The 25,086-nt window shown below is 62.4% G+C and overlaps 1 protein-coding gene across 8 annotated transcripts; it reads left to right on the forward strand.

Moving 5' to 3' along the window:
• The first annotated feature begins 5,576 nt into the window (after positions 1-5,576).
• On the forward strand, positions 5,577-24,841 carry CDC42BPG (CDC42 binding protein kinase gamma). 8 transcript variants are annotated; one of them, XM_047775344.1, is made up of 39 exons: positions 5,577-5,819; positions 6,074-6,139; positions 8,344-8,435; positions 8,516-8,599; positions 8,962-9,057; positions 9,360-9,508; positions 10,035-10,128; positions 10,372-10,572; positions 10,660-10,908; positions 11,606-11,685; positions 12,729-12,826; positions 12,920-13,000; positions 13,280-13,371; positions 13,458-13,637; positions 13,896-13,991; positions 14,126-14,247; positions 14,324-14,396; positions 14,514-14,620; positions 14,707-14,821; positions 15,024-15,172; positions 15,253-15,341; positions 15,641-15,693; positions 15,777-15,875; positions 15,961-16,020; positions 16,312-16,417; positions 16,710-16,843; positions 16,927-17,066; positions 17,161-17,242; positions 17,896-18,112; positions 18,760-18,783; positions 19,087-19,149; positions 19,270-19,869; positions 21,369-21,466; positions 21,547-21,631; positions 21,747-21,867; positions 22,012-22,135; positions 22,290-22,413; positions 22,543-22,628; positions 23,650-24,841. In XM_047775344.1, exons 1-39 carry the CDS (start codon positions 5,660-5,662, stop codon positions 23,704-23,706), a joined length of 4,746 nt encoding a protein of 1,581 aa, XP_047631300.1. In that variant the 5' UTR covers positions 5,577-5,659; the 3' UTR covers positions 23,707-24,841. The 8 variants fall into 8 exon arrangements, with proteins under 8 accessions (XP_047631300.1, XP_047631304.1, XP_047631301.1 ...); XM_047775348.1 differs by having other exon boundaries at positions 17,221-17,242; XM_047775345.1 differs by having other exon boundaries at positions 15,780-15,875.
• The last annotated feature ends 245 nt before the right edge of the window (positions 24,842-25,086 follow it).

Here is a 25,086-nt window from a genome sequence, read left to right on the forward strand (position 1 = left end):
GAAGACCAGCTGGAGTTCCCCTGTGGCACAAGGGGATCAGCGGCATCTTGGGGGTTCAATCCCTGGCCTGGCACAGTGGGTTAAAAATCTGGTGTTGCTGCAGCTGCGGCTTAGGTCTCGACTTCAACTAGGCTCTGATCCCTGGCCTGGGAACTCCGTATGCTGCAGGGTAGCCAAAAATGAAAAAAGAGCCAAAAACAAAAAAAGAAAACACAAGAGTTTCCGTCATGGTGCAGCAGTAACCTGACTAGCATCCATGAGGTTGCGGGTTTGATCCCTGGCCTCACTCAGTGGGTTAAGGATCCGGCGTTGCTGTGAGCAGTGGTGTGGGTTGCAGATGCAGCTCAGATCTGGCCTGGCTGTGGCTGTGGCGTAGGCCTGCAGCGGTAGCTCTGATTCAGCCCCTAGCCTGGGAACCTCCGTATGCTGTGGTTGTGGCCCTGAAAAATGAAAAAAGAAAGAAAGAAAACACAGGACTGACAGGTTCTCTTAAAACGTGAGTGTGAGGAGTTCCCTGGTGGCATGCGGCCAAAAAAAAAAAGAGAGAAAAGAAGCGTGAAGTGTGAGCAGCACTCCCCAGCCTGCCCCACCCCCTTCGCTCTGGCCAAAGGCTGCCCCAGCCCCGGGAAGCGCCTGCTGATCTGAGGCTTGAAAAGGGGCACAGGGCAGGCAACTGCCCCCATGCTCCCCCGGAGCTCATACCCTGTTTGGGTTTTACAGGTTGTAGGGGGCAGGGATTTTTCTCCCAGCCCTGATGGGGTTTGGAAGGGCAGTGGGTATGAACTGGGGGTGCCGGCTCCCCCTTGCCTACTCCTCAGATCCCAGCTGGCCAGGATCCTGGGTGAAAGGCCCCCTCCTACAAGCTGGTCTGGGGTCAGGCTGCAGTTCCACCCAGGGCCCCAGAGCTCCTGGAGTCAGAGAACTTTGGGGCGCCCTGCCCACGCGATGCCTCGGATCCCACCCACTGCCTCTGGGCCCCGCAGCACAGCTGTTTTATACCTGGAGGTTCCATGTGAGAGCAGTAACCATTTCTTCTCCTCCTCAATAAACAAAAAATTAATCATGCATCTAAGCCAGTGCCTTATCTCAAATGGACTGGTCAGAGGACATGCCCAAGACCAACAGGCTGGGAAGGTTAGGGAGCCCACCCACTCGTCCTGCCTCCAGCATTCAGAGCAGCCAGCTCCGAAAACAGGGAGAGGGCAGGCCTCGGGGCCACAGGCAGGAGGTGGAATCCTGGCCCTGGCACTTGCTGGGGTGCAGCCATCTGTTCCCTGGGGCCCAGATGCAAACAGTGACCCCTGCCGCCCAGAGGTGGGGCCTGTGGAGGCCCAACAGGAGTGGCGGCCTTTCCTGAGCCCCTCAGGAAGGCTGGTCAGGGTGGGGTGAGGGTCGGTGGGGGGAGCCCAGCACCGCACCCAACTCCCAGAACAACGCAGGCAGGACCCACCCTTCCCTGAAGCGGCTCTCAGACTTAGTGGCGCCCGGGGGGCCAGAGGGGTGGTGGCCAAGGGGGGCTCTGGCCTGGCTTCCTGCACGCCTAGAAGGATTGGTGATTATAAAACCACATGGGGCTGCAGCCGCTGTGGCTGTGAGCGTGGGAGCCCCTACGGCGTGTTGGAGCAGCGCAGAGATTTTTGGAAGAAAAGCCAGGATGATGAAATCACCATATGTCCACCCCTGTTTGGACCTTGGACTTCTCAAACGCCACACCCCTGCCGTGCTGGGGTCGGGGGGCGGGAGAAGTGGGCGTGGGGGGCTGCCGAGGACTAGCTTGGGGAGTGGGGACCCTACACCCCACCATCAGCATCGCCCCCCACCCCCAGCCCAGGAGACACACATTTAAATAAAACCCGAGGGGGGGGGGCTGAGCAGCAAGGCAAATCTGCAGGCGCTCCCCACCCACAACCACGCGCTCCTCCTGGAGAGCCCTGCTCCGGCCACCACTGGAGGCCCTTCCCTGTGCCATTTGTCCCCCACACCTGAGAGAGGCAGTTCTCTGTCGTGCAGAGAGACCCAGAGAGACTGGACATCACCCTCTGGAGGCCACAGGCCTGGTTAACAGTAGGCAGGGCTGTAGGATCCCATAGCCCACCTCCTTGTTCCCCGGCTCCTCAGGCAGGAGCGGGGCGCCGCGCTTCTGGTGTGGCCAAGGACAGGGGCGGCCCGCCACTCTAGTTAGCCCGGTGGGACCTTCTGCTGAGGGCGGCTTCTGGAGGCAAGGCTGGGAGAGGCTCAGCCCAGCCACAGCAGCTGAACCTTGACCTTGGGGAAAAGGGAGCCACAGTTCAGGGTCAGGAGGCCCAAGATGTGCAGCGGATGTGACAGACCCTGGAGCCTCTTGCATCTGGGCGCCTTCCAGAACCAAAAGGCTGTGCTCTGGGGGCCAGAAAACCTAGGTTCCCTGCCACTCATTTGCACCGGGCTCCCACCTCTTCGGGGTCCCCCTCATCTGATCCACCCTCTTTCGGCTAGAGCTGGGTCATGAAACAGATTCCTTTTCTTTTTTTTCTTTTTTTGTCTTTTTGCCATTTCTTGGGCCGCTGCTGCAGCATATGGAGGTTCCCAGGCTAGGGGTCGAATCAGAGCTGTAGCTGCCAGCCTACACCAGAGCCACAGCAACGCAGGATCTGAGCCGTGTCTGCAACCTACACCGCAGCTCACGGCAACGCCGGAACCTTGACCCACTGAGCAAGGGCAGGGATAGAACCCGCAACCTCATGGTTCCTAGTCGGATTCGTTAACCACTGAGCCACGACGGGAACTCTGACAGATTCCTTTTCTCACCACCTAAGACACTTCTCAGAAACCTTCAGACATCAAGTCCACCACAGTCTGCCCCCTGTCCCCAGAGGCTGGATGCCACATGCTGCCCTTTTGCTGCTAGGCACTGGCCTAAGCCTGGAATCAGGGTAAGGAGCTTGAGGCTGGCACTACCCACCTCCCCGGCCTGGAGGTATCAACCTCTTAACAAGGGAGGGCAATAATAACTCCCTCCTTCCAGCAGGGCCCTTGGAAGATAACAGATCTGCACTCACTTTGAAATGCTAAGAAGTACCTGGGAATGCAAGGTGTAACCTCTGCAAGCCGCTCCCCCAGGGCCAGGTGGGAGCTAGTGCCAGCACCTCAATGCCAAAGGGGCACAGAGTGAGGTGAGGTTATGGGGGGGGGGGCGTACCTGAGTGGGCCTCCAAGAAGCAGTGATCTGAGGAATGCGAAGAAAGAGGCAGTGGGAAGAGGGGGTTGCCCGAGCTCTTCCGCTCAGACTCACTGACCTGCGGACCACCCACCCGCGCGGCCAGGGTCCTCGCCGCCTGTGGGATCAGAGGATGGATCTGCTGGGCAGAGCAGGGCCAAGTGCCAGGGCTGTTTCTTTCCTTTCTTTCTGTCTGTCTGTCTGTCTGTCTTTTTAGGGCCGCACCCGCGGCATATGGAGGTTCCCAGGGGTCAAATTGGAGCTGTAGTCACTGGCCTACACCACAGCCACAGCAACGCGGAATCTGATCCGCGTCTCCGACCTACACTACAGCTCATGGCAATGCCAGATCCTTGACCCACTGAGCCAGGCCAGGGATGGAACCTGGGTCCTCGTGGATACTAGTGGGGCTGTTAACTGCTGAGCCATGATGGGAACTCCCAGAGCTGCTTCTGATAGCAGGGCAGGACTGGCTGCTGGTCAAGGCTGAGGGGTTCACATACACAGTGAGTCTTGAGGGGAATTCTAACCTTACGACTGCAAAGAAAAGGGCAGGGGATCCAACCCCCTTTTACAGGCAAGGCAACTGAGGCTTGGAAAAAGGATGTGACAAAAATGAATACAGGACCAAAGAGAATCACATACCAGATGGGCCGGGGAGGGAGGCGAGTGCCAGCTCTGCCCCATGAAGATCCCGCAGGATTCAGATTTTGCTGTCTGAGGCTCAGTTTCCCTCTGCTGTACTATGTGAGGACAAAGTCTAAAGGGCCAGGGAATGGACTTGTTTGAGAACTTGGCATTCAGAGACGGTAAGGGTCACAGCACACAGGGAGTGAGCTGGGACCCAAGAGCCTCACCAGTTGGCCCTTGACTATTGGCCCCTGGAGCCGTGATGGGGTGGGGCGGGGGATCAGGATGACAGAGAGAGGCAGAGGTCCATCTTCCACCCAAGACCCTTTCCCTACCTCCAGTTCCCTGAGAAACGGGAACGTGGTCCTGTCCCGAGCACCTGGTCTCTGGCGCCCCCCTGTGGTCATAGAGGGTGGGAACTTTTCTCGTGGGAACTCTGCCCCGCCTCCTTAGGGAGGGCCTAGAACGCTTCAGGTGAGAGCCGGGAGGGTTCCGCACACCACGCCCATCCCTGTCCCCCACTCCCTCCCAGGAGACACAGAGACAATGACAACATCCCCAGATTTAAGTCTGGGTCCTGACTCCCCTTCCCTCCCCTGACTGATTTGGGTGAGGCAGACCACTGCACAGACTTTGGGCTCTGAAGCCACAGGGCAGGTCTTGAGATCAAATGGGAGACCCTCTGGAGGCCCCCTGAGTGCTGCCGGAGATGCTCAGTTCAGCTGCGCAGACACTGACAGAGCACCTCCCCCCTCAACACTAGCAAACTAACCCTTCCCAATCTGAGGGCGGAGGCAGCAAGAGATCTTGGAGATCTTTTAGTGGAAGAATGTGTTGTCTAAAGCCACTAAAATGCTCCTTTGATCCCTCCTCTTGGACAGCCCCGCAGCCCCAGGGCCTCTGGTCCAGCCCAGCTGGAGACAGCTGGGCAGAAGTCAGAAATACCACTGGTCAGAGTCAGTCCCTCCCCTCTCCCACCTCCTCCAGCCCAGCCTCGACCTCTCCTTGGCCCTCAAGTTCCAGGCAGGCGCAGGTCCTGCCTGTGGTGGAGTTACCAGCCCAGTCCCACGCCACTCTAGCTGCCGGGCTTCCCTCCGCTCAGCCTCCCAATTCGCCTTCGTCCTTCCCAAGCCTCAGCGTGTCCATCTGCCAAATGGATGTGACCATCTCTGCCTCATCTCCCCGTCTCCCAGGTCGTCTGTAACTATGCAAACAAAATGAATGAGAAACAAGCCAATTTTTCGGAGGGAGGTGCTGAGCGGCCGGCATCCCGGGGAGGGAGCGGACTACAACTCCCATCCGGCTCCGGGGCCGCAGGCATCCCCAGCCCCTCTCCCCGCGCTGAGGGAGAGGTAGCCCCTGCCCCAGAGGGCGAGGGAAGCTGCAGTGCCCTGGGCATCCCCCACCTAGGATAAGGGCCAGCGAGGGCCCCGGGAGGGCCGAATCTAGCGCCGCGAGAGAACCCCGACTGCCGTCCGGGCCGCGATGGGACGCCCCCCTCCTTGCTCCGCCCCGCCCAGGAGTTACTCTTCGGGGCCCGCCCCCCCACTTCCTGGCCCGGAGTTGGCCCCGCCCCCGCGCGCCTTCACCTCCAGTCGCAGAGCCCATTGGCCGGCGCACACCTGTGCCGTCCGTCGGGGGGCGGGGCGGAGGGCGGGGTGCGGCGCCCAGGTGAGGGCGCGCAGGCGGCAGCAGAGGAAGGTGACAGCGGGGAGGGCGGGAGGGTGGGGGGAAGACTCGCCGACCGACCCGCGGACCGACAGACGGACGGACCGACGGGCGGGCATGCGGGCGGCCCGACTTTAGCCCGGGCTCGGGGCTCCGGCCGCAGCCATGGAGCGGCGGCTGCGCGCGCTGGAGCGGCTGGCGCGGGGCGAGGCCGGCGGCGGCCCGGGGCTCGACGGCCTCCTGGATCTGCTGCTGGGGCTGCACCACGAGCTCAGCAGCGCCCCCCTGCGGCGGGAGCGCAACGTGGCGCAGTTCCTGAACTGGGGTGAGTGGCCCCGGCGGGACGGTGCGGGGGGTGGCCCCAGGGATACCGCTCCAGAGCCTCTCCCTCTGCGCCCCACGCCCACAGACCCTCCCGCGGGAAGCTGCACCCCCACAGGTTCCCTCCGCCCCCAACCCCCGCCCCCGCTGCCCCTGGCGGATGACGTGCACTAGCCCTGATAGGTGCCCCCAGACCTCCCGGTCACCTGCTTACTTTATCCTAGTCGCATTCATACACACACTTGTACCCACTCCTAGAACCTGGCACATGTGCACAACACATCTCACCGACAGCCAGAACCTTGGTGAAGACCCCAGACACAGGTACACAAAACACGCTCCGCCCAAAGTCACGGCCAGGATTCCCTGCTCACATGTCACATCTTATGACCCACGAGAACACACTGTCACACGCAGACCCCTGGGACCTACTGACACACATGCTTTCTCAGGCTCCCACCTTACACATGGACATGCTGAGACACTTCCATGGAGAGACCCAGGGAAGACACTTTCCTGCCGACCACCCACCCCGCTGGCTCTGTTACTTGTCTGTTCCGCACCATCCATAGATAGTGCACACTTGCACACATCCCCAACACACACACCCTTTCCATTTCCCTGCACACAAGACCCCCCCGAGACTGGACGCAGGAACCAACCTCAGACCTTTTGTGTGCAAGTGACTGGCCGGGCTTCCTGAGGGCTGTTTCCTGGGCTGGAGCAGGGGCCCTGGCTGGAGGTGGGTCTGCACCTCTTCCTGGGGTTGAATCATCTGAGTCACCAGGAGTGGCTGGCCCCGCGTGACCCTGTACCCAACATGGGCACTGGTGCCAGCCCCGGGCTCTGGTCACACCCAGACAGGCCATGGGGGGAGGGCATGGGGGCCTGACCTGGAGGGTGGGGTGGGTGAGTGTTTGCCCAGTGGGCGACTAGCATTCCTGAGGGCAGGCACCAGGCCCGGGCTGGCATGGCTGGGGGCCAGAGAGTTGGGCCCCAGCCATTTCCCCTAGGATGAGGGCAGCCAGAGGACCCCTGCCTCTGCTGTCTGCCAGTCTGCTGAAAGTCCTGCACCGTGTGTGTGTGTCTGACTGTGTTGTCATCACTCCCGTGATGCCCACGCACACGTGTGCTCCTCCCTGCCTGCCTCTGGCACCTCTGCCTTGGACCCCAGCGTGGGGGCCTGGCTGTTGACATCTCCTGAGGTAACTCACAGGGCGGTGACTCACTCTGCTCCTGCCCCAACTTGTCCCTGTGTCCCTGCTCCTGCCCAGAGCCCCCCATCCCTATGGCAAGGCGAGGGGACTGGGCAGCCTGTCCTGGGGGCCCGGGGGCTCTCCCGGCTGTGGGCCCCAGGCTTTGGCCCCTGTCTGGTGGACGGGCAGCTGCCCTGGCTTCGAGTCCCCCTTCGGAGGCCCGTGATGTGGCTCCGCAGCCACACACACGGACCCGGGAAGGAGACAATTAATGTCTGTAATGAGGTTCCCACACCACCCCTGCTGTGGGGGTTCTGCCTGATAAACCTGTGGAGCAGCTCTCCGTCCCACCCACAGGCCTGCCCAGCTGGCAGGGAGCGGGCCCGCCGGCAGGGGGAAACTGAGGCAGGAAGCTGCACGGCAGCTGCCCCCGGCCCCTGCTGCTCACCCTGGCCCCCCTCCGTCTCCAGGCCCCGGTCCCCTCCCACAGGCCTGTGGCTCCTCCAGGCGGGAGATGTCCCTCCTGGGAGCACCTGAGAAGGGAGGTGCTTGGCCAGGGGCAGGCCGCGTCCAGAAAGGGAGGCAGGGCTCAGAGTCGCAGGGCTGGTCGGGCCTGGAGGAGCTCCTGGGCGCTCACACCCTCAGGCGCCAGCGTCGGGCACCAGGGAAAGGGTTCTTGGCCCTGCTTTTGAGTCTTGTGAGGACCCGGGCAGACGTCTCTGTGCCTTGTGGGAGGCCCCACGAGGGGGACGCAGAGCCTGTCCACCCAGAGCCCCGCAGGACCATGTCCTACCTGTCCTCCGGGGCCGCCCCAGGCCTCCCTCCAGCCAGCCACCTCTGTGCCTACAGGGTCCCCGGCACCCGGCCCACAGCTCCTCGGTGGCAGAGAAGCCTCTCTGGGGACAAGGAATGTTGCCCGTCCAGTTTCCCAAGACAGGCCCTGGCCTGGGCCTGCTAGGGGACCGGGGACTGTGAGCTGGGGGTGGGAACGGTATCCCCGTCATGTCATCCCAGGGTGACCTGGCCGGCCGGGGTCAGCCCCCAGGCTGGGGAGGACTACACATCCCATCAGCCCCTGGGATAGAGGCCACCTGGAGTCTGGGGAGAGGGGTCCAGGGAGCCATGGATTCAGAGAGTTCCAGGGGCCGGGTGGTCAGCAGAGCCAGGACCCCAAGTTCCTTCCACACGTCCTGAGGGAGCCGAAGCTCCTAGCAGCCCTTGGCCAGAGGCCATCGCTGGGGAGGCATCCTGGCTGGCCTCATGGGAGTTGCAGGTAAGAGGGAGCTGGGGCCTCCCCGCGGGCTCCCTGAGCCGCCCTCTGTGTGTCCTCAGTCAGCCCCTTCGTAGCAAAGGTCAAAGAGCTGCGGCTGCAGAGAGATGACTTTGAGATCTTGAAGGTGATCGGCCGAGGGGCCTTCGGGGAGGTGAGCAAAGGGCCCTGGCTAGGGGGGAGGAGGGCCTCTGCGCCCAGGCTGGCCTGACCCCGGTGCTCTCTGTGGCTCAGGTGGCTGTGGTGAGGCAGAGGGACAGTGGACAGATTTTTGCCATGAAAATGCTGCACAAGTGGGAGATGCTGAAGAGGGCTGAGGTCAGTGTTGGGTCTGGGGAAACTTTGGGGGCCTGCAAACAGGGGTGCCTAGAGGCCTCCAGGACCTGCAGGGGAAGTGGCTGGGCAAGGGTGCTGAACAGGCAGAGGATCCACCCCCAGCAGCCTCGGACTCCTCCCAGCCCTATCTCACAATAAGCCTTTGTTAGAACAAGCTGGGTTGTTCCCGTTTTCCTTATGATAACACTGAGGCCCAGAGCCGTAAAGCACAGGCTTGGGCTCACACAGATGACCTTGATCTGAGCTCCTGGACTTGCTGAGTCTTCCTCCATCCCCTGAGCTGGCAAGGTGGGGTTCCTGGGCTCTGATCCCCCTCCCCTCCCTTACCCCCAAACCTGTCACAGACGGCCTGTTTCCGGGAGGAGCGGGACGTTCTGGTGAAAGGGGACAGCCGCTGGGTGACCGCTCTGCATTACGCCTTCCAAGATGAGGAGTACCTGGTGAGTATGCTCAGCGAGGTCGGAGGAGGGTCACCTGGGGATGAAGGAGAAGGCCTTTGGGGGCCAGAAGCCCTGGTCCCAGGAGAGGGAGATGCCCCTCCTCCTGGGACCAAGAGGCTTCTGCTCCCGGCCAGGTGGGGCCTGGAGCCTTCTGCCTGGGCTTTGGCTGGGAGCCGGCCTCCCAGAGCTGCTGGGAGATTCAGCCTGTCTTCCCAGAGCCCCCGGGGTCCCCCCCCGCCGGAGGCGGGGCCCTGGGGCAGCCCCACCCCCATCTGATTCTTGCCCTGCCCACCGCCATCTAGTATCTGGTGATGGACTACTACGCCGGAGGGGACCTCCTCACTCTGCTGAGCCGCTTCGAGGACCGCCTCCCACCCGAGCTGGCCCAGTTCTACCTGGCCGAGATGGTGCTGGCCATCCACTCGCTGCATCAGCTGGGCTATGTCCACAGGTGGGACCCCAAAGCCTCTGCTGCCCTTCCCAGCCCCTGTTGACCGCTCTGGGGACAGCGGAGGACATACGTGCCGAGCTCTGGGCTGGGTGCTTCCTACGCACAAGACCTTTGAATTCTCACTCCAAAAAGCATATGTGACAGGCGCCGCTATCATTCTATGTCACAGACGAGGAAGTCAGTGCTTTGCAGTGACTCAGCCAGTGGGCGGCCAAGCTCTGGCTTGCACTGGGGAAGTGTGACTCCAGCCGCCTCCATGGCACACTTTACTCCCTCCAGGAGTCGTCCTTAGGGGTCCCTGTCCCCAACCTAGCCACCTTCTTCCATCTCAGGAGCCAGGAGGCCTGGCCACCCTCCCTCCCCCTTCCACACATGGGTACCCACACTGCTCACGTCTGCACGCAGGAACATGTGTCACCATACACACTAGTGTGTGCGCATGCCCACACTCACACACCCAGGCGTGTGCCTAAAGGCACATCCCCACACACAGATCAAGCCCCTCACCCTCCCTGCCCTCCCCCAGGGACGTCAAGCCAGACAACATCCTCCTGGACATGAACGGGCACATCCGCTTGGCCGACTTTGGCTCCTGCCTGCGTCTCAACAACAGCGGCATGGTAAGGACCCCACCCCGGGTGGGGGCAGAGGCCACTCAGCTGGGAGAGCTCCCAAGCCTCGTACAGGCGGCATCAGATTCCCAGAGGAGGGAAGGGCCAGGCCAGGGCCGTGGGTGGGGGCACTGGGCCAGCCAAGGCCTAGGGAGGGGGTTGTCAGGCCCGGCCCCTGGGCCACGGCGAGGGGCCAGAAGGCTCAGCCAAGCCCCGAGGCAGTCCTCACGGCGTCATCACCCCCACATGCAGGTGGATTCCTCCGTGGCAGTGGGGACACCAGACTACATCTCCCCCGAGATCCTGCAGGCCATGGAGGAGGGCAAGGGCCACTATGGCCCACAGTGCGACTGGTGGTCCCTGGGGGTCTGTGCCTACGAGCTGCTCTTTGGGGAGACGCCCTTCTATGCCGAGTCTCTGGTGGGGACCTATGGCAAGATCATGAACCACGAGGTCTGAGTCCTCCAGGTGGGCGAGGCCCGGGGGGGTCGGGGCTGGGATCCCAGATACTCACCCGCAGCCGTCTCCCTGGGCCTGCAGGACCACCTGCACTTCCCCCCAGATGTGCCCGATGTGCCGGCCAGTGCCCGAGACCTGATCCGCCAGCTGCTGTGCCGCCAGGAGGAGCGTCTGGGCCGTGGAGGGCTGGATGACTTCCGGAACCACCCCTTCTTCGAAGGCGTGGACTGGGAGCGGCTGGCGAGCAGCACCGCTCCTTATATCCCTGAGCTCCGCGGGCCCATGGACACCTCCAACTTTGACGTGGACGACGACACCCTCAACCATCCAGTGAGTGGCGGGTCCCATCATGGTGGGAAAACTGCCTTGAGTCTCAGTGGCTCTGGGACACTCCCCTGCGAAGTTCTCCAAAGCAGTTGTTGGGCTGGGAATGAGGCCTTCAGGCCACAGAGGTTCATGAGAATTATGGTTCACCTGTACCGAGGTGGTTTTGGAGCCAAGTGAAGGTCCTTTGACCGCAGTGTCATCCTATTCATCAGAAATCATCCAAGAGGGAGTTCCTGTCGTGGCTGGTGCAGTGGAAACAAATCTGACTAGCATCCACGAGGATGCAGGTTCGATCCCTGGCCTTGCTCACTGCGTCAGGGATCCAGCGTTGCCGTGAGCTGCAGTGTAGGTTGCAGACGCAGCTCAGATCCTGCATTGCTGTGGCTGTGGTGTAGACTGGCAGCTCTAGTTCCAATTCGACCCCGAGCCTGGGAACTTCCATATGCCGTGTTTGCAGCCCCAAAAAGCAAAAAAAGAAAGAAAGAATAGAAATCAAATAAGAAGACTCCCAGAAGCACCTGGGAGCCATAACCTCAAGGACTTGTGGGAGTTGTAGTCTTTGGGGGGCCATGTTATCCCCCTAGGTTCCCACCAAAGCCAGAAGAGAGGGGCACTTCCAGTCCCAGGGGGTCTCCTGGGTCTCAAGCCTCAGCCTGGAGCTGTGCTCATTGACTCTGACTCTCTTTCCCTCCTTCTGCAGGGGACCCTGCCGCCACCCTCCCATGGGAACTTCTTAGGCCACCACCTGCCATTCGTAGGCTTCACCTACATCTCAGGCAGGTGAGTCTAGTCCTCACAGACCTAGTAGGAAGCTGGAGGCTGCCTGGCCTGGAGGACACCGCGAGTGTGGGGTCGGGACCCTGGGGAAGTGACTGAGGGGCCCCCATGGCATCTGCCTGCGCCTGGTGCTTGGCAAGTGTGCTCTGGACCCTCAGCTGGACAGACCCCCCACGTCCTCAGGGTCCTGCCTCAGCATTTGGCCCTCATGGTACTCTCCATGGCAGCTGGGAGTGTACTGACTTGGAGCCAGAGGCCCAGGACCGCGCCCCAGGCCTCACTTCGCACCTCTGTAAAATGGGCAGGATGCTCTCAGCCCAATTCCATTTGTGGGGCTGGCCTGAGACTGCAGCGAGGTCCTGACAGAGGAGGGGCTGTCAAATGTCAGCAGACGAGTCTCATCTTCACTCGGGGCGCGCTTCCCCGGTGCTGGGCGTGGGGGCCCATGTCACTGAGTCCTCCTGAGAGCCCCTGGAAGAGGGCCTATCGTCACCTCCATTTTCCAGTGAGAAAACTGAGGCTCTGATACATTAGGGGACCATGCAAGGTCACGGCTCGGAAGGGCCGGGTACCAGCCCGGGCTCTCCCAAGGACAGGTCTGGTCTGCTTTGTTTCTCTTCCCTGCATGAACTTGGATTTGAGTACAGAGCTGGTGGGCAGGGGGTGTTTCTTTTTCTTTCTTTCTTTTTTTTTTTTTGCATTTTAGGGCCACACCCGCAGCATATGGAGGTTCCCAGGCTAGAGGTCAAATCAGAGCTATAGCCATCAGCCTACACCACAGCCACAGCAATGCCAGATCCGAGCCATGTCTGCAACCTATACCACAGCTCACGGCAACGCCTGATTCTTAACCCACTGAGCGAGGCCAGGGATTGAACCTGCATCCTCATGGATCCTAGTCAGATTCGTTTCTGCTGAGCCACAACGGGAACTCCCAGAGGGTATTTCTTAGATGAATGAATGGGTGGATGCAGAAAAACAGAGGAGGCTTGGGGGTCAGGGGTGAGTTGGTTCTCTGCCAACTCGTGTTGCCCTGCTCTCCCCAGTCCAGGCCCTGAGAGCAGTTCTGAGCAGTTGGCTGCCCTGGAGCGGAAGCTCCGTTGTGTGGAGCAGGAGAAGGTGGATCTGAGCCGGAAGCTCCAAGGTATGGGGGAGCCAGCTGGCCAGGGCAGGGTGGGTCTGTCCAGGGGGCTGCGGCCGCAAGGCCACCTCCTCACCTGGGTGCCCCCCACCACAGAAGCTCTGCAGACCCCCTCAGACCATCGGGAGCTGGAGCAGCTACGGAAGGAAGTGCAGATTCTGCAGGACAGGCTGTCAGGTACCACCCAGCACCCAGTCTCGTCCCCACTAACCCTCGCCCTGGGGGTGAACTGCTTTTCCAGCACACCTGAGTCCAGCCTGGGTTCCGATCCCATCCCTGCGCTATACATACCGTGTGATCGCAGGGAAGCATCTTAAACTCTCTGAGTCTGCATGTAGAAAATGGGCCAAGGAGACCCACCTCCGAAGCTGGGGTGTGGGTTCCGTGAGCTACCGCACGTGGAGCTCCTGGCTGGGGCAGTCAGCATGTGCAAGTCTCAGGGACAACTCTTGGCAGAGACGCTGAAGGACAGAACAGTGGACGGTCCCCCAGTGGGTAGGCCCGGCCAGGACAGTGACCTGAGGCAGGAGAGAGACCAACTCCTCCAGGTAGGGCTCGAAGTGGGCGAGCGGCCCAGGGCTCGGCGCTATGGAGGTCCAGGCCCTGACACCAGGCCTTGCCCTCCGGACCCCAGGAGCTGGCCGAGGCTCGGGCTGGGCTGCAGGCGCAGGAGCAGGAGCTCTGCAGGGCCCAGGGGCGGCAGGAGGAGCTGCTCCGGAAGCTGCAGGAGGCCCAGGAGAGAGAGGTGGCCATGGCCAGCCAGACCCAAGCCCTGAACTCCCAGCTGGAGGAAGCCTGGGGTGCCCAGAAGGAGGTGAGTGATGGAGGGTGGGTGGGGACAGCAACAGGGCCCTGCCCCTGTGACCCCTTGAATGGCTGGAGGAAGCCTGGGGAGCCGGAAAGGCCGTGTGCTTTTGCACCCCCCTGCGGCTGGCCGAGGTCTGAGCTGGGGAAGAGGTGGGGCGGGGGGGGGCCTCCACTCCTGCCGCAGCTCAAAGAGCGAGAGTCTGGAGCGAGGTGGAAGGTGGGCCTGGCCAAGGTGAGCAGCGGCTGCCCCTGCCCGCCCTCACAGCTGCAGGCCCAGGTGGCTGCCCTGAGCCAGGAAGTGACACGGCTCCAGAAACAGAGGGAACGAAGCCTCGAGAAGGAGTCATCCCGGGTCAACGTGGTGAGGCCTTACCCCTGCCAAGTGGCACACCTCTTGGCCTGGCCTCGCTCAGGGTCCTCAGGGCCAGGCCTGTGTCCCAGGGTGGGCCACGGCTTCTCGGGCCCCTGCCCTGACTCCTTCTCCGCGTCCTCCAGACTGTCCACACCGCCTCTGAGACCAACGGCACAGGATCGCCTGAGGGCGGGCCTCGGGAGGCACAGCTGAGGCAGGAGGTGGCCGCCCTACGTGTGCAGCTGGAGCAGGCCCACAGCCACGGGTGAGCAGGGCGGCCAGGGCAGGGGACAGGGTGAGGGGCTGAGCTGGGGGTCGCCGAGCCGTGCTTCTCCCCGTAGGCCGAGTGGAAAGGAGGAGGCTCTATGCCGGCTACGGGAGGAGAACCAGCGGCTGAGCCGGGAGCAGGAGCGGGTGAGCAGGGCTGCGCAGAGGTGGGACAGAGGCTGGCAGGGAGGGTGGGTGGAGCAGAGATGGGCAGGGCTGCTGGGGCTCCTGGGGGCTGAGCCCAGCTTCCCATCCGGGCCCCAGCTGCTGGAAGAGCTGGAGCGGGAGCAGCAGAGCAAGCAGAGGCTGGAGGGAGAGCAGCGGGAGACAGAGAGCAACTGGGAGGCCCAGATTGCCGACATCCTTACCTGGTGGGTGCCGAGGGGCTGGGGGCGGGGGCTGGGCCCAGGCAGGACTGAGAGTCCAGCCGCTGACCCTGCGCCCCCTTCCCAATCAGGGTGAATGATGAGAAGGTGTCAAGAGGCTACCTGCAGGCCCTGGCCACCAAGATGGCCGAGGAGCTGGAGTCCTTGCGGAACGTGGGCACCCAGACTCTCCCTGCCCGGTCGCTGGTGAGCCCCAGGGACACCCAGGGGGTGGAGTGCCAGTAGCCGCACTCCACAGATAGAGACACTGGGCTCATGGAAGATCAGGGACTTGCCTAAGCTGACACTGCGTGAGCTGTGGACTTTGAGCCTGGCCAGGTGGCATAGTGGGAGGGGGCATCTTATGTTGAAACCTCCCCCCGCCCCACCCCCGGCCCCTTGCCACCAGGATCAGCAGTGGAAGGCACGGCGGCTGCAGAAGATGGAGGCCTCAGCCAGGCTGGAGCTGCAGTCGGCACTGGAGGCTGAGATCCGGGCCAAGCAGGGCCTGCAAGAGCGGCTGACGCAGGTGCAGGAGGCCCAGCTGAGGGCTGAGAGGTGAGACCAGGGGCCCGTGCCGCGAGGGGCCCAGGACCCATGCAGAGGCCTGTGCTGAGGCCTGGCCCGGTTCTTCCCAGCCGTCTGCAGGAGACCGAGAAGCAGAACCAGGGCCTGCAGCAGGAACTGGCTGCCCTCCGGGAGGAGCTGCGGGCCCGTGGCCCAGGAGGTGAGTGGCCGACGACATGCTTGTCCTGGAGCAAGTCCTCCAGGTCACCAGGGGTCCCACAACAGCCTTGCAGGGCTGTGGAGACAAGAATGTGCTCCAGGATCTGCTGTTTAACCCGCTCTCCGTTAGCCGGCACCTGCGGAGCACCTGCTGTATGCCAGCCTCCCACCTCTCCAGCCTGTGGTCCTTTCCTTATTTCACCGAGATGGAAGCTGAGGCCCCCTCAGGCCCCTGGCTTCTCAGTTCCAAGTGTTAGAGTGGGGTTCCTGGTCCCAATGACCCATGCCCTCTGTTTGCAGACACCAAGCCCTCCAACTCCCTGATTCCCTTCTTGTCCTTCTGGAGCACAGAGGTAAGAATGGGTGGGGGACTGGCTGGGGGGGAGCCCCCGGGGGGACACAGGGGCCTTGACTCTGCCCCCATCCCGTTCCCCAGAAGGATTCTGCCAAGGACCCTGGCATCTCAGGAGAAGCCCCCAGGTCTGGGTTGGAGCCAGAGCTGAGGCCAGAGGGCCGTCGCAGCCTGCGCCTGGGGGTGAGGACAGGCGGGAGACCCGCAGGCGGGGGCCGGTCCCCATCCTCTGCCTGTGAGCCTCTCACCCGGTCTCGCCCTCCCACAGGCCGTGTTCCCCAGGGCGCCTGCTGCTACCACAGCCTCCCCAGAAAGTCCTCCTGCGAAGGTCAGCGCCCGGAGGGGCAGGGGAGGGTGGGGCCCCCAAGCCATTCTGCCTGGTTTCCAAGGACCCGCTTGGGTCCGCGCACATGCCTCCTGGCCATCAGACCAGTGGGCATGGCGGTGGCCTTGGCAATGAGGTTTGAGCACGACCACAGACTCTCCGGGGCTCAGAGTTCACACTGCCCCCTGCTCATTCCCTGGTCCTGCCTGATACTTCAGGGTGACCTCAGGGGTGGGGCTCAGGCCCCGAGAGGCCATGGTCAGGCCAAGGTAATGGCCATGTCCCCCTCTCCAGCCCGGCTCACACACGCTGCGCCCCCGGAGCTTCCCGTCCCCCACCAAGTGTCTCCGCTGCACCTCGCTGATGCTGGGTCTGGGCCGCCAGGGCCTGGGCTGTGACGGTGAGACCCTCCCCCACCCCGGGCCCCAGCCACAGCCCCTGGGGTGGAGGGAACAGAAGTGGCCCCGACCCTGACCCTGACCCCAGGCTGGTTCTCTCAGCCACGGGCGACTTGCGGCCAACATTTCCCGCTCCTCGCTTTCTGTTTTTCTTTTCTCACTTTTGGGGCATTGGCGACTGCTCAGGGGCCACCCCGGCCTGCGGGATGCTGGGGCTGGGAAAGCCCAGGGTCCTGCTTCCCGGCTGCCCCCACCCTGCCTCACACCATGTGTCGGCTCCCGCTTTCCCTACAGCCTGCGGCTACTTCTGTCACTCGACTTGTGCCCCACAGGCCCCGCCCTGCCCCGTGCCCCCTGACCTCCTCCACACGGCCCTGGGAGTGCACCCCGAGACGGGCACGGGCACCGCCTACGAGGGCTTCCTGTCGGTGAGCTGGCGCTGGGGGAGGGAGAGGACGGGCGTTGGGGGGCTGGGAGCCTGGCGGGCCCTCCCATGCCTGCCTTCCCCCAGGTGCCACGGCCCTCGGGTGTCCGGCGGGGCTGGCAGCGAGTGTTTGCCGCCCTCAGTGACTCGCGCCTGCTGCTGTTTGACGCCCCGGACCCGAGGCTCAGCCCGGCCAGCGGGGCCCTCCTGCAGACACTCGATCTGAGGTGGGTGCTGGGCAGCGGCTTGGGGCGGGGGATGCATGGGTCAAGGTGGCAGCCAGAGCCGTGCCGCCTTTGACCTGCTCCATGAACCTCCCAGGGACCCCCAGTTCTCAGCTACCCCTGTGCTGGCCTCTGATGTTATCCACGCCCAATCCAGGGACCTGCCACGTATCTTTAGGGTGAGTTTGGGGGCAGGATGGGCCTCTGTGCTGGCCCTCCTCCAGCCACTTTTTCTCCGTCGCCACGGCTGTCCCTGTCATTCTGTCCCCTGCTCATTTCCACATGGGTGGCTACAGTAGCCTCCGTTCTGGCCCGTGTAGCTGAGCTTTAGCCTCTGGTGCAGAGAGTTTTCTATACATGAAGCTGGCGGGGTCCTGCCTTGTTTAGGACCCTTCTGTTGCTCCCTGTCACCCCCAGGGTGGTCCTGCCCATGGCCATGAGGTCCTACATTTCTGACCCTGCCAGCCCCCAGCCCACCCCCCCATCTTGAGCATTTCCGGTTACTCTCCTCATCCCCCGGGCTCCAGCAGAAATGTCTCGCCCTGGAAGCTCATCTTTCACTGCTTAGCCGGGGTTAGCAAGCCCCACCCAGTGTTCCTACAGTGTCCCATCCTCTCCCCTCTGTGGCACTGGTCCCAGGGCTCTGGAGTTGCCCACGTGCTTGTCTGACCACCCCGCCTGGCTGGCCACCTGCTGCCAGCCAGCACCTCGTGCTGCCCCGGGCAAGCCCACCTGGGTGCTGATGAGCATCCTCTGGTGCAGAGGGACGGGAGGAAGGACGGGCTGGCCGGCTCTCGGCCCTCTCCCCTCCAGCCTGGGTCCCCGCCCGTAGGTGACGGCCTCCCAGCTGACGGTGCCACCTGCCACATGCACCGTGCTGCTGCTGGCAGAGAGCGAGGGGGAGCGGGAGCGCTGGCTGCAGGTGCTGGGCGAGCTGCAGCGGCTGCTGCTGGACGCGCGGCCAAGGCCCCGGCCTGTGTACACACTCAAGGAGGCCTACGACAACGGGCTGCCGCTGCTGCCCCACACGCTCTGCGCCGCCATCATCGGTGAGCCTCGTGCCCAGGGGGCACCGCTGGCCCGGGCAGGCTTAGGGGAGGAGGCCGGGCCTGCAGGGATGATGCTGCCCAGCCAGTCACCAGGACCACCATCACGGCCCGATGCCTGCAGCCCTGAGCTGCGGACCTTCCCGCCATGCCCGGGGCCGTGGCTCTGCGAGGGGCCTGGGCTGGGGGTGGGGAGCCCGGCCTCTGGCATCCATTTCTCTGCCCTTCCCTTTCTGCCTTTTTGCAAAGAATTTCGAGTGACTGAGCAAGCAGAGGCTCTCGGAAGAGAGAAAGGCGGTTCCGTTCCTGGCCGTCTTGCCAGCGGCTGGGTGACTGTGGGCGAGCCTCACACTCTCTCCTCTGGGGCTGCCGTGTTCAGCCAGGGACCCGGTGCTCAGCGGGGCCTCTGGATCAGGCAGCTGGGGGAGAAGAGAGGCGGCGGCACTCGCTGGCTTCCCCCACTAGCCCGGGCCTGGGGCCAGCCCCTGCCCTGGCGGCTGGGACTTCTCCGCAGTCACTCAGGACCAGAGCCACCGCCCGCCTCCTCCGGGTCCCCTGTGTCAGGCGGGAGCCAGGGAGACGAGGGCGTTTATTGAGCAGGGATGGCTGTGAGCTTAACACTCACCCTGCCCTGCTTCATCTCTTCGCAGCCTCACAGCAGCTCTGTGAGAAAGGTACCACTATTATCCCCATAGTGCATAAGGGGAAACCAAGGCTCCGAGAGGTGACGTGACTTATCCCCCAATCCCACAGCTTGGGGCGGGGGGGGCCTCTTACCCTGACTCCTGGCCGGTGGCCCTTCCCCATTAGGGCCAGTCCAGACTCTGGGACAGGAGGGTCCAGTGATGCAGGGACAGTGGGGTTGCCATCTCCATGTCCTCAGGAGATGCTGAGGTTCGGCAAGGGCAGGCCGACTGCCCAGTCTCCTGCCTCTGGAGGGGCCCTCTGACCCCTGACCCTCTCCCTCCCTCCACCAGACCAGGAACGGCTTGCCCTGGGCACCGAGGAGGGCCTGTTTATAATCCACCTGCACAGCAACGGTAGGAGCCAGGGCGGGGCAGGGCGGGCGTGGGAGGGTGTCAGCCTCCCGGGACAGAGGAGGATGGGCCCCAGGCTGCTCCTGGCTCAGTTGGTGACACTGTCCCTCGCCACCCCCGCAGACATCTTCCAGGTGGGCGAGTGCCGGCGGGTGCAGAGGCTGGCCGTGAGCCCCACAGCGGGCCTTCTGGCCGTGCTCTGCGGCCGTGGCCCCAGCGTGCGCCTCTTCCCCCTGGCCGAGCTGGAGAATGCAGAGGCAGCCGGTGCCAAGATCCCTGAGTCTCGAGGCTGCCAGGCACTGGCAGCCGGGCGCATCCTGCAGGCCCGCACCCCCGTGCTCTGTGTCGCAGTCAAGCGCCAGGTGCTCTGCTACCAGCTGGGCCCAGGCCCGGGGCCCTGGCAGCGCCGCATCCGCGAGCTGCAGGCGCCAGCACCTGTGCAGAGCCTGGGGCTGCTGGGCGACCGGCTGTGCGTGGGCGCGGCCGGTGCCTTTGTCCTCTACCCGCTGCTCAACGAGGCTGCGCCCTTAGCGCTAGGGGCTGGCCTGGTGCCTGAGGAGCTGCCACCGTCCCGCGGGGGCCTGGGCGAGGCACTGGGGGCCGTGGAGCTCAGCCTCAGTGAGTTCCTGCTGCTCTTCACCACTGCTGGGATCTACGTGGACAATGCCGGCCGGAGGTCTCGCATCCAGGAGCTGCTGTGGCCAGCAGTGCCCACGGGCTGGGGTAAGGCCTTTGGAGGGCAGGGCTGGGCACCTGCAGTGTAGCTTACATGTTGGAGGAAGACAGGGTCCTGCCCAAGCTCCTGAGGCCTGCATGCACCCCGTGCCCAGCCACAGCCTCAGTGGCTTGCACAGGATCTCCTTCCCATGCCTTCACTCGTGCTCATCCCCTGCCTGAACTGCTCCCCTTTTTGTACCTGGCAAACTCTTAACCAAGTCCAGCGCCAATGGCAGCTCAGGGCCTAGAGCTGGTAGGACCCCTGTAAATGACCACATGACTGCTGCCATTGTCATTACCGCTTTCAGGCTGCCTCTCTCCCCCACCACGGGTCCTTTGTGCCCTCTTTGTTCAGACCTCTTCCCTGGCTTTTTTTTTTTTTTTTTTTTGTCATTTGTCTTTTTAGGGCCGCACCTGCAGCATATGGAGGTTCCCAGGCTAGGGGTCTAATGGGAGTTGTAGCCACCGGCCTACACCAGAGCCCCAGCGACACCGGATCCGAGCCACATCTGCAACCTACACCACAGCTCAGGCAACGCCGGATCCTTAACCCACTGAGAGAGGCAAGGGATCGAACCTACAACCTCATGGTTCCTAGTCAGATTCGTTTCCACTGCACCGCGACGGGAATGCTTTTTTTTGTTGTTGTTTTAATGGCCACACCTGCGGCATATGGGTGTTCCCCAGGCTAAGGGCGGAATGGGGGCTGCAGCTGAGGCCATAGCCATAGCCATGGCAACAGCAGATCCTTAACCCACTTGAGTGAGGCCAGGGATCAAACCTGCATCCTCACAGAGACAACATAGGGCCCTTAACCCACTGAGCCACAATGGCAACTCTTTCTCTGGCTCTTAACACCTGGTGATGACTGGTTTGGTGCACTGGAGGCCTGCAGATGGACTGAGGTTGGTGCTTCATCCAGCCCCCAGCCCAGGCAAGCACACCCGAGGGGCTGTGAATTTTAGAGGAATGAATGAGTGAATGGATGGGGCAGGTAGCTGCAGTGATGAGATACCAGCGGGAAGAGAGGGACAGTGCTCCTTTCATGAACTATCACCCTTCAGGGGTGGGGCCTGTGGGTTGGGTGTAGCACAGATATTCAGAGTGTAGGCGTTTTATCCAGACTGCCTGGGGCCAGTTCCCAGCCCTCACTTTCACTCCCCACTGAGTGACTTTGGCCATAACTTAGCCCTGGGGTTTCTGTTCCCTTTCCTCTAAGTTAGGGGTGACAATGCTACCTGCCCAGAGCGGTGTGAGAATTAAAGGAGAAAAAATATGCAACGTGGTCAGAACTAGACCTGAGACTGCTTATAGTGAGTGTTATTTCTGACCTGCTGTGGAGGTTGGGTGGGGCAACTGGGAGCGTCTTCAGAAGGACCTTCGGTGGGGCGTGGAAGTTATTGTCCTGTGAGTGCACAGGGTGTTCCCTGTGATACAGAGGAAACAAGCCCAGAGAGGTGCCTGACTTGCCTGGGGCTGCACAGCACAACTTCCCCCCCCTGCAGGTTATGCAGCCCCGTACCTGACAGTGTTCAGCGAGAACGCAATTGACGTGTTTGATGTGAGGCGGGCAGAGTGGGTCCAGACGGTGCCACTCAAGAAGGTGAGGGCCCACTCAGACCCCTGGGGCGGGACTGGGGTGTGGTTGCATAGTGTGGCCTGACCTCTGTGCCTGCTGCTCAGGTGCGACCCCTGAACCCAGAGGGTTCCCTGTTCCTCTACGGCACAGAGAAGGTGCGCCTGACCTACCTCAGGAACCCACTCGCAGGTGAGGGAGTGGGAGACGGAGACGGGTAGGGGGAAGGATGGGGGTGTGACCCCGAGCACCAGCTGGGGCCCTTGGGGTCTTATGAGCACCGCCCAGCTCTCTGCTTCTCTCGCAGAGAAGGACGAGTTCGACATCCCGAACCTCACCGACAATAGCCGGCGCCAGCTGTTCCGCACCAAGAGCAAGCGCCGCTTCTTTTTCCGCGTGTCGGAGGCGCAGCTGCAGCAGCAGCGCAGGTGCGCGTGCGTGGTGCGGCGGGTGGGCGGGGTGTCCTCTCTTGGGGGTGGGGCAAAGCACAAGCCACCACCCAGAGGGCCTGGCGGTGTCACCTTCCCCGCCCCCTCCCTTACCCTTCACCCCTTCCCCCCTTCCCCCTGCAGGGAGATGCTGAAGGATCCTTTTGTGCGCTCCAAGCTCATCTCCACGCCCACCAACTTCAACCACCTGGTGCACGTAGGCCCTGCGGACGGGAGGCCCGGCGCCGGGGACCTGCCCCCAGGGCGGGTGAGTCCTCCGGAGCCAATCACAAGCCGCCCTGGCGAGTCTGAGCCAATCACAGCCTCTGCTTACCTGGCCTGGGCCTCAGCAACTGCAGGCCGAGGGCCGCGTGCGGTTCTTTGGCCCTGGTCCCAACCCTCCGCACACTGTCTCCCAACAGGCTCCAGACCAGAAGGGCCGAGGTGCCCGCAGCTCTGGCCCACAGCGGCCTCACAGCTTCTCAGAGGCCCCGCGACGTCCGGCCTCCATGAGCAGTGACGGCTTCGTTGGAGACTCAGACTCCAGTAAGGACGGCCTCACAGCCTCCGCTACCTCTGTGGTTCCCCCCCCCCCACCCCCCCGGTTTGCACCCTTTTTGGGTCCCTCGAATCTGACCCTGGATTTTTGTCCCCTTGTTCATCCTCCTGGAGCAGTGAAGAAGAAACCTTGGACATCACTGTCCAGCGAGTCCGTGTCCTGCCCCCAGGGACCTCCAAGCCCCCCAGCCTCTCCTGTGCAGGTGAGCCAGTGGCAACTTCCCCTTGTCCCCGTTCAAAGGCAGGCAGCTCTGTTCTGGGCTAGGACCTGAGGCCAGAGGACAGGGTCAACCTGGGTGGGAATCTTGGCTGTTACTGTCCCAGCAGCGCGGTCCCTGGCAGGGTGCCAAGCCTCCCTGAACTTGTCTCACCTGTAAAGTGAGATTATTATCATGATACCTGTCGGAGGTGAAGTTACATGGCACAGGGGGAGAACGCCACAGCAAGGGAGCTCTTGGGATTCCTAACAGAGGCCCAGCCCGTGGCTGAGAGGTCAGAGGAGGGAGCAGCCACCCTGGCCGGGGAGAGAAGACCTAAGGAATTGAGAAGATTCCTGCTCACCCTCCAGACCCCTGGCCCTCGCCATATTCTTTCCCCGCCTCCGGGCTCTTAGCACTGCCATCCTCCCTGTTTTTGTTTGTTTGTGTTCTGCCACACCCTCGGCATGTGGGTGTTCCCGGGCCATGGTTCAAACCCGTGCCACAGCCGCGGCAACACCGATCCTTAAGCTGCCGTGCCACACGGGGACTCCCCATCCCCCTGCTTTGGGGGCCCTTTTCTTTCTCAACCTGATCAAGGCCCAGGCCATGCTCAGGGCTCTTCTCTAAAGACCACTTGGCTGCCTGGTCGGGTGGTCACTGCTGCCCTGGGGCTGGCCCTTTTGGCGCCCTCTTCTCTCTACCCCCTCCTTGTCGATCCTGCTGTGCTGTGGTTTTCGTTCAGGCTCCTTGATGCCAGGGCTCGTGTTTGTCTCCTGCCCCCAGTAAAGCACCTGTTGGTTGGATGTAGAGTGAATGAACAGACGGCCTTTGATTTGGGCTTCAAGGTTAAGGAGGATTTCTTAGGTTCTTCTCACGTGCCCCCACTGCACCTCACATCTGACCTCCTCTGAGGGCCCGGCCCAGCAGGTGTCGGGACCTGGCGAGGCCTCTGGGAGGCACTGACCTGGTGAGGGAAGAGTCTGCCTTCCTCCTGCTACCCCACCTTTTTCTCTTTCCCCTCCAGGTCTCAGAACGGCCCCGGAGCCTCCCCCCGGCCCCTGAATCTGAGAGCTCCCCTTGACACCCTCTGGCGGGGCCCACCCCAATCCCAGGATCGAGAGACTTGAGGGAGCAAAGAGCTTGAGGAACGCCATACTCCGGCTGGTCCGGGATGTGTGGAAATTCGGACTCAGGGAGGGCCTGGGCTGGGCAGCAATGGGGACCCTGGCCTGGGTTCCCCAGGCCGGTGGCGGGGGCAGGGGGGGGGGCGTGGATGGGAGGGGGTCTGACTCCCAGCCCTCATCCCGCCTTTCCCCTCCGCTCCCAGCCCCAACCTGTGTTCGCCGTGGGGAACAGGATGGCCCCTTTCCGCCCTGGGGGCCCCTCTGCCCTGGTGTCCAGGGCTGATCGTGCCAAAGCTCACATTTGCAGGGCCAAGCCCTAGGAGGCTTGTGAATAAGCATCGGGATGAAGGACAGAGAAGGGCTGGGTCCCTGGGAGCAGTGGACTGTTTAACCCGCAGGGAGGCCGAGCTGGGGCACGTCCCAGTCTCCACTCAGGGTCAGGGTGGGAGAGACAGAGACGGAGGGAGAGCATGTAGGTGAAGGAGGTGGGAGAGGCAAGAGGCAGGAAAGTAAGTGCAGAGGAGGGGAAGTGATGGGAAGCAGGTGAAAGCCATTCAGAGGCGGCGGCAGGGAGAAGGATGGAGGAGGAGGGATGGAGAAGAGAGAGGCCAGAGGAGAGGGGAGGGGGCTGGGGGAGCGCCCAGGGGGCGTCTCTCTGCGGGGAGCCGGTGGGGGTGGGAACAGGGAGGGGCTCCGCGAGCAGTGGAGCCAAAGGACATTGTCACCGAATCCGTCCAAGAGGAAGGTAACTCCTAGACAGGGAAGGGATGGGGGGGTATTTATAAGGGCTACTTGGTGGAAGATGGGCACCCCAAGGGTCTCCAGGCACACTGTGGCCCTTCCCAGAAAGGGAGGGGTCCTTCTTCTCTAAGCTTCAACCACTTGTGTATTAGGGGATCATAGGGGCATTTTATTATTGATCACAGTCGTCATTATTGTTATTATATTACTATTTTTATTATTAAACCTCCCCCTCCAGATAAGTAGGGGGCAAAATAAGTATTTATCTTCTCAAATGCCATATGCAAGGGAGGGATCAACCCTGACGCTCTGTGAGGCAGTAAGAAACCAATAAAGACAACTTTCTAAGCTGCTGGCCTCCCTGCCCTGATGTGTCTTCCTGGGGTTCAGAAAGTGGAGGGGGGCGTGGGGGGATCAGGGGCAGCCAAAGACCGGGTTGTCTTCCTGTGTTTTCACGAGTCAGATGACGTTCAAATGGAGGTAAATGAGGAGAGCTTAAGAGTGAAGGGATGGGGAGTTGCTGTTGTGGTGCAGCAGAAACAAACCCAACTAGGAACCATGAGGTTGCAGGTTCGATCCCTGGCCTCACTCCGTGG

The sequence above is a fragment of the Phacochoerus africanus genome, chromosome 4 (genome assembly GCF_016906955.1).
Source record: "Phacochoerus africanus isolate WHEZ1 chromosome 4, ROS_Pafr_v1, whole genome shotgun sequence".
Taxonomy (NCBI): Eukaryota; Metazoa; Chordata; class Mammalia; order Artiodactyla; family Suidae; genus Phacochoerus; species Phacochoerus africanus.

Bases quoted from the DNA above. Each gene is read 5' to 3' on its own strand.
- CDC42BPG (XM_047775344.1), top strand. From the start codon at position 5,660: ATGGAGCGGCGGCTGCGCGCGCTGGAGCGGCTGGCGCGGGGCGAGGCC. The intron at 10,129-10,371 runs GTAAGGACCCCA...CCCCACATGCAG, and splicing joins GTCTCAACAACAGCGGCATG to GTGGATTCCTCCGTGGCAGT. The intron at 11,686-12,728 runs GTGAGTCTAGTC...TGCTCTCCCCAG, and splicing joins TTCACCTACATCTCAGGCAG to TCCAGGCCCTGAGAGCAGTT.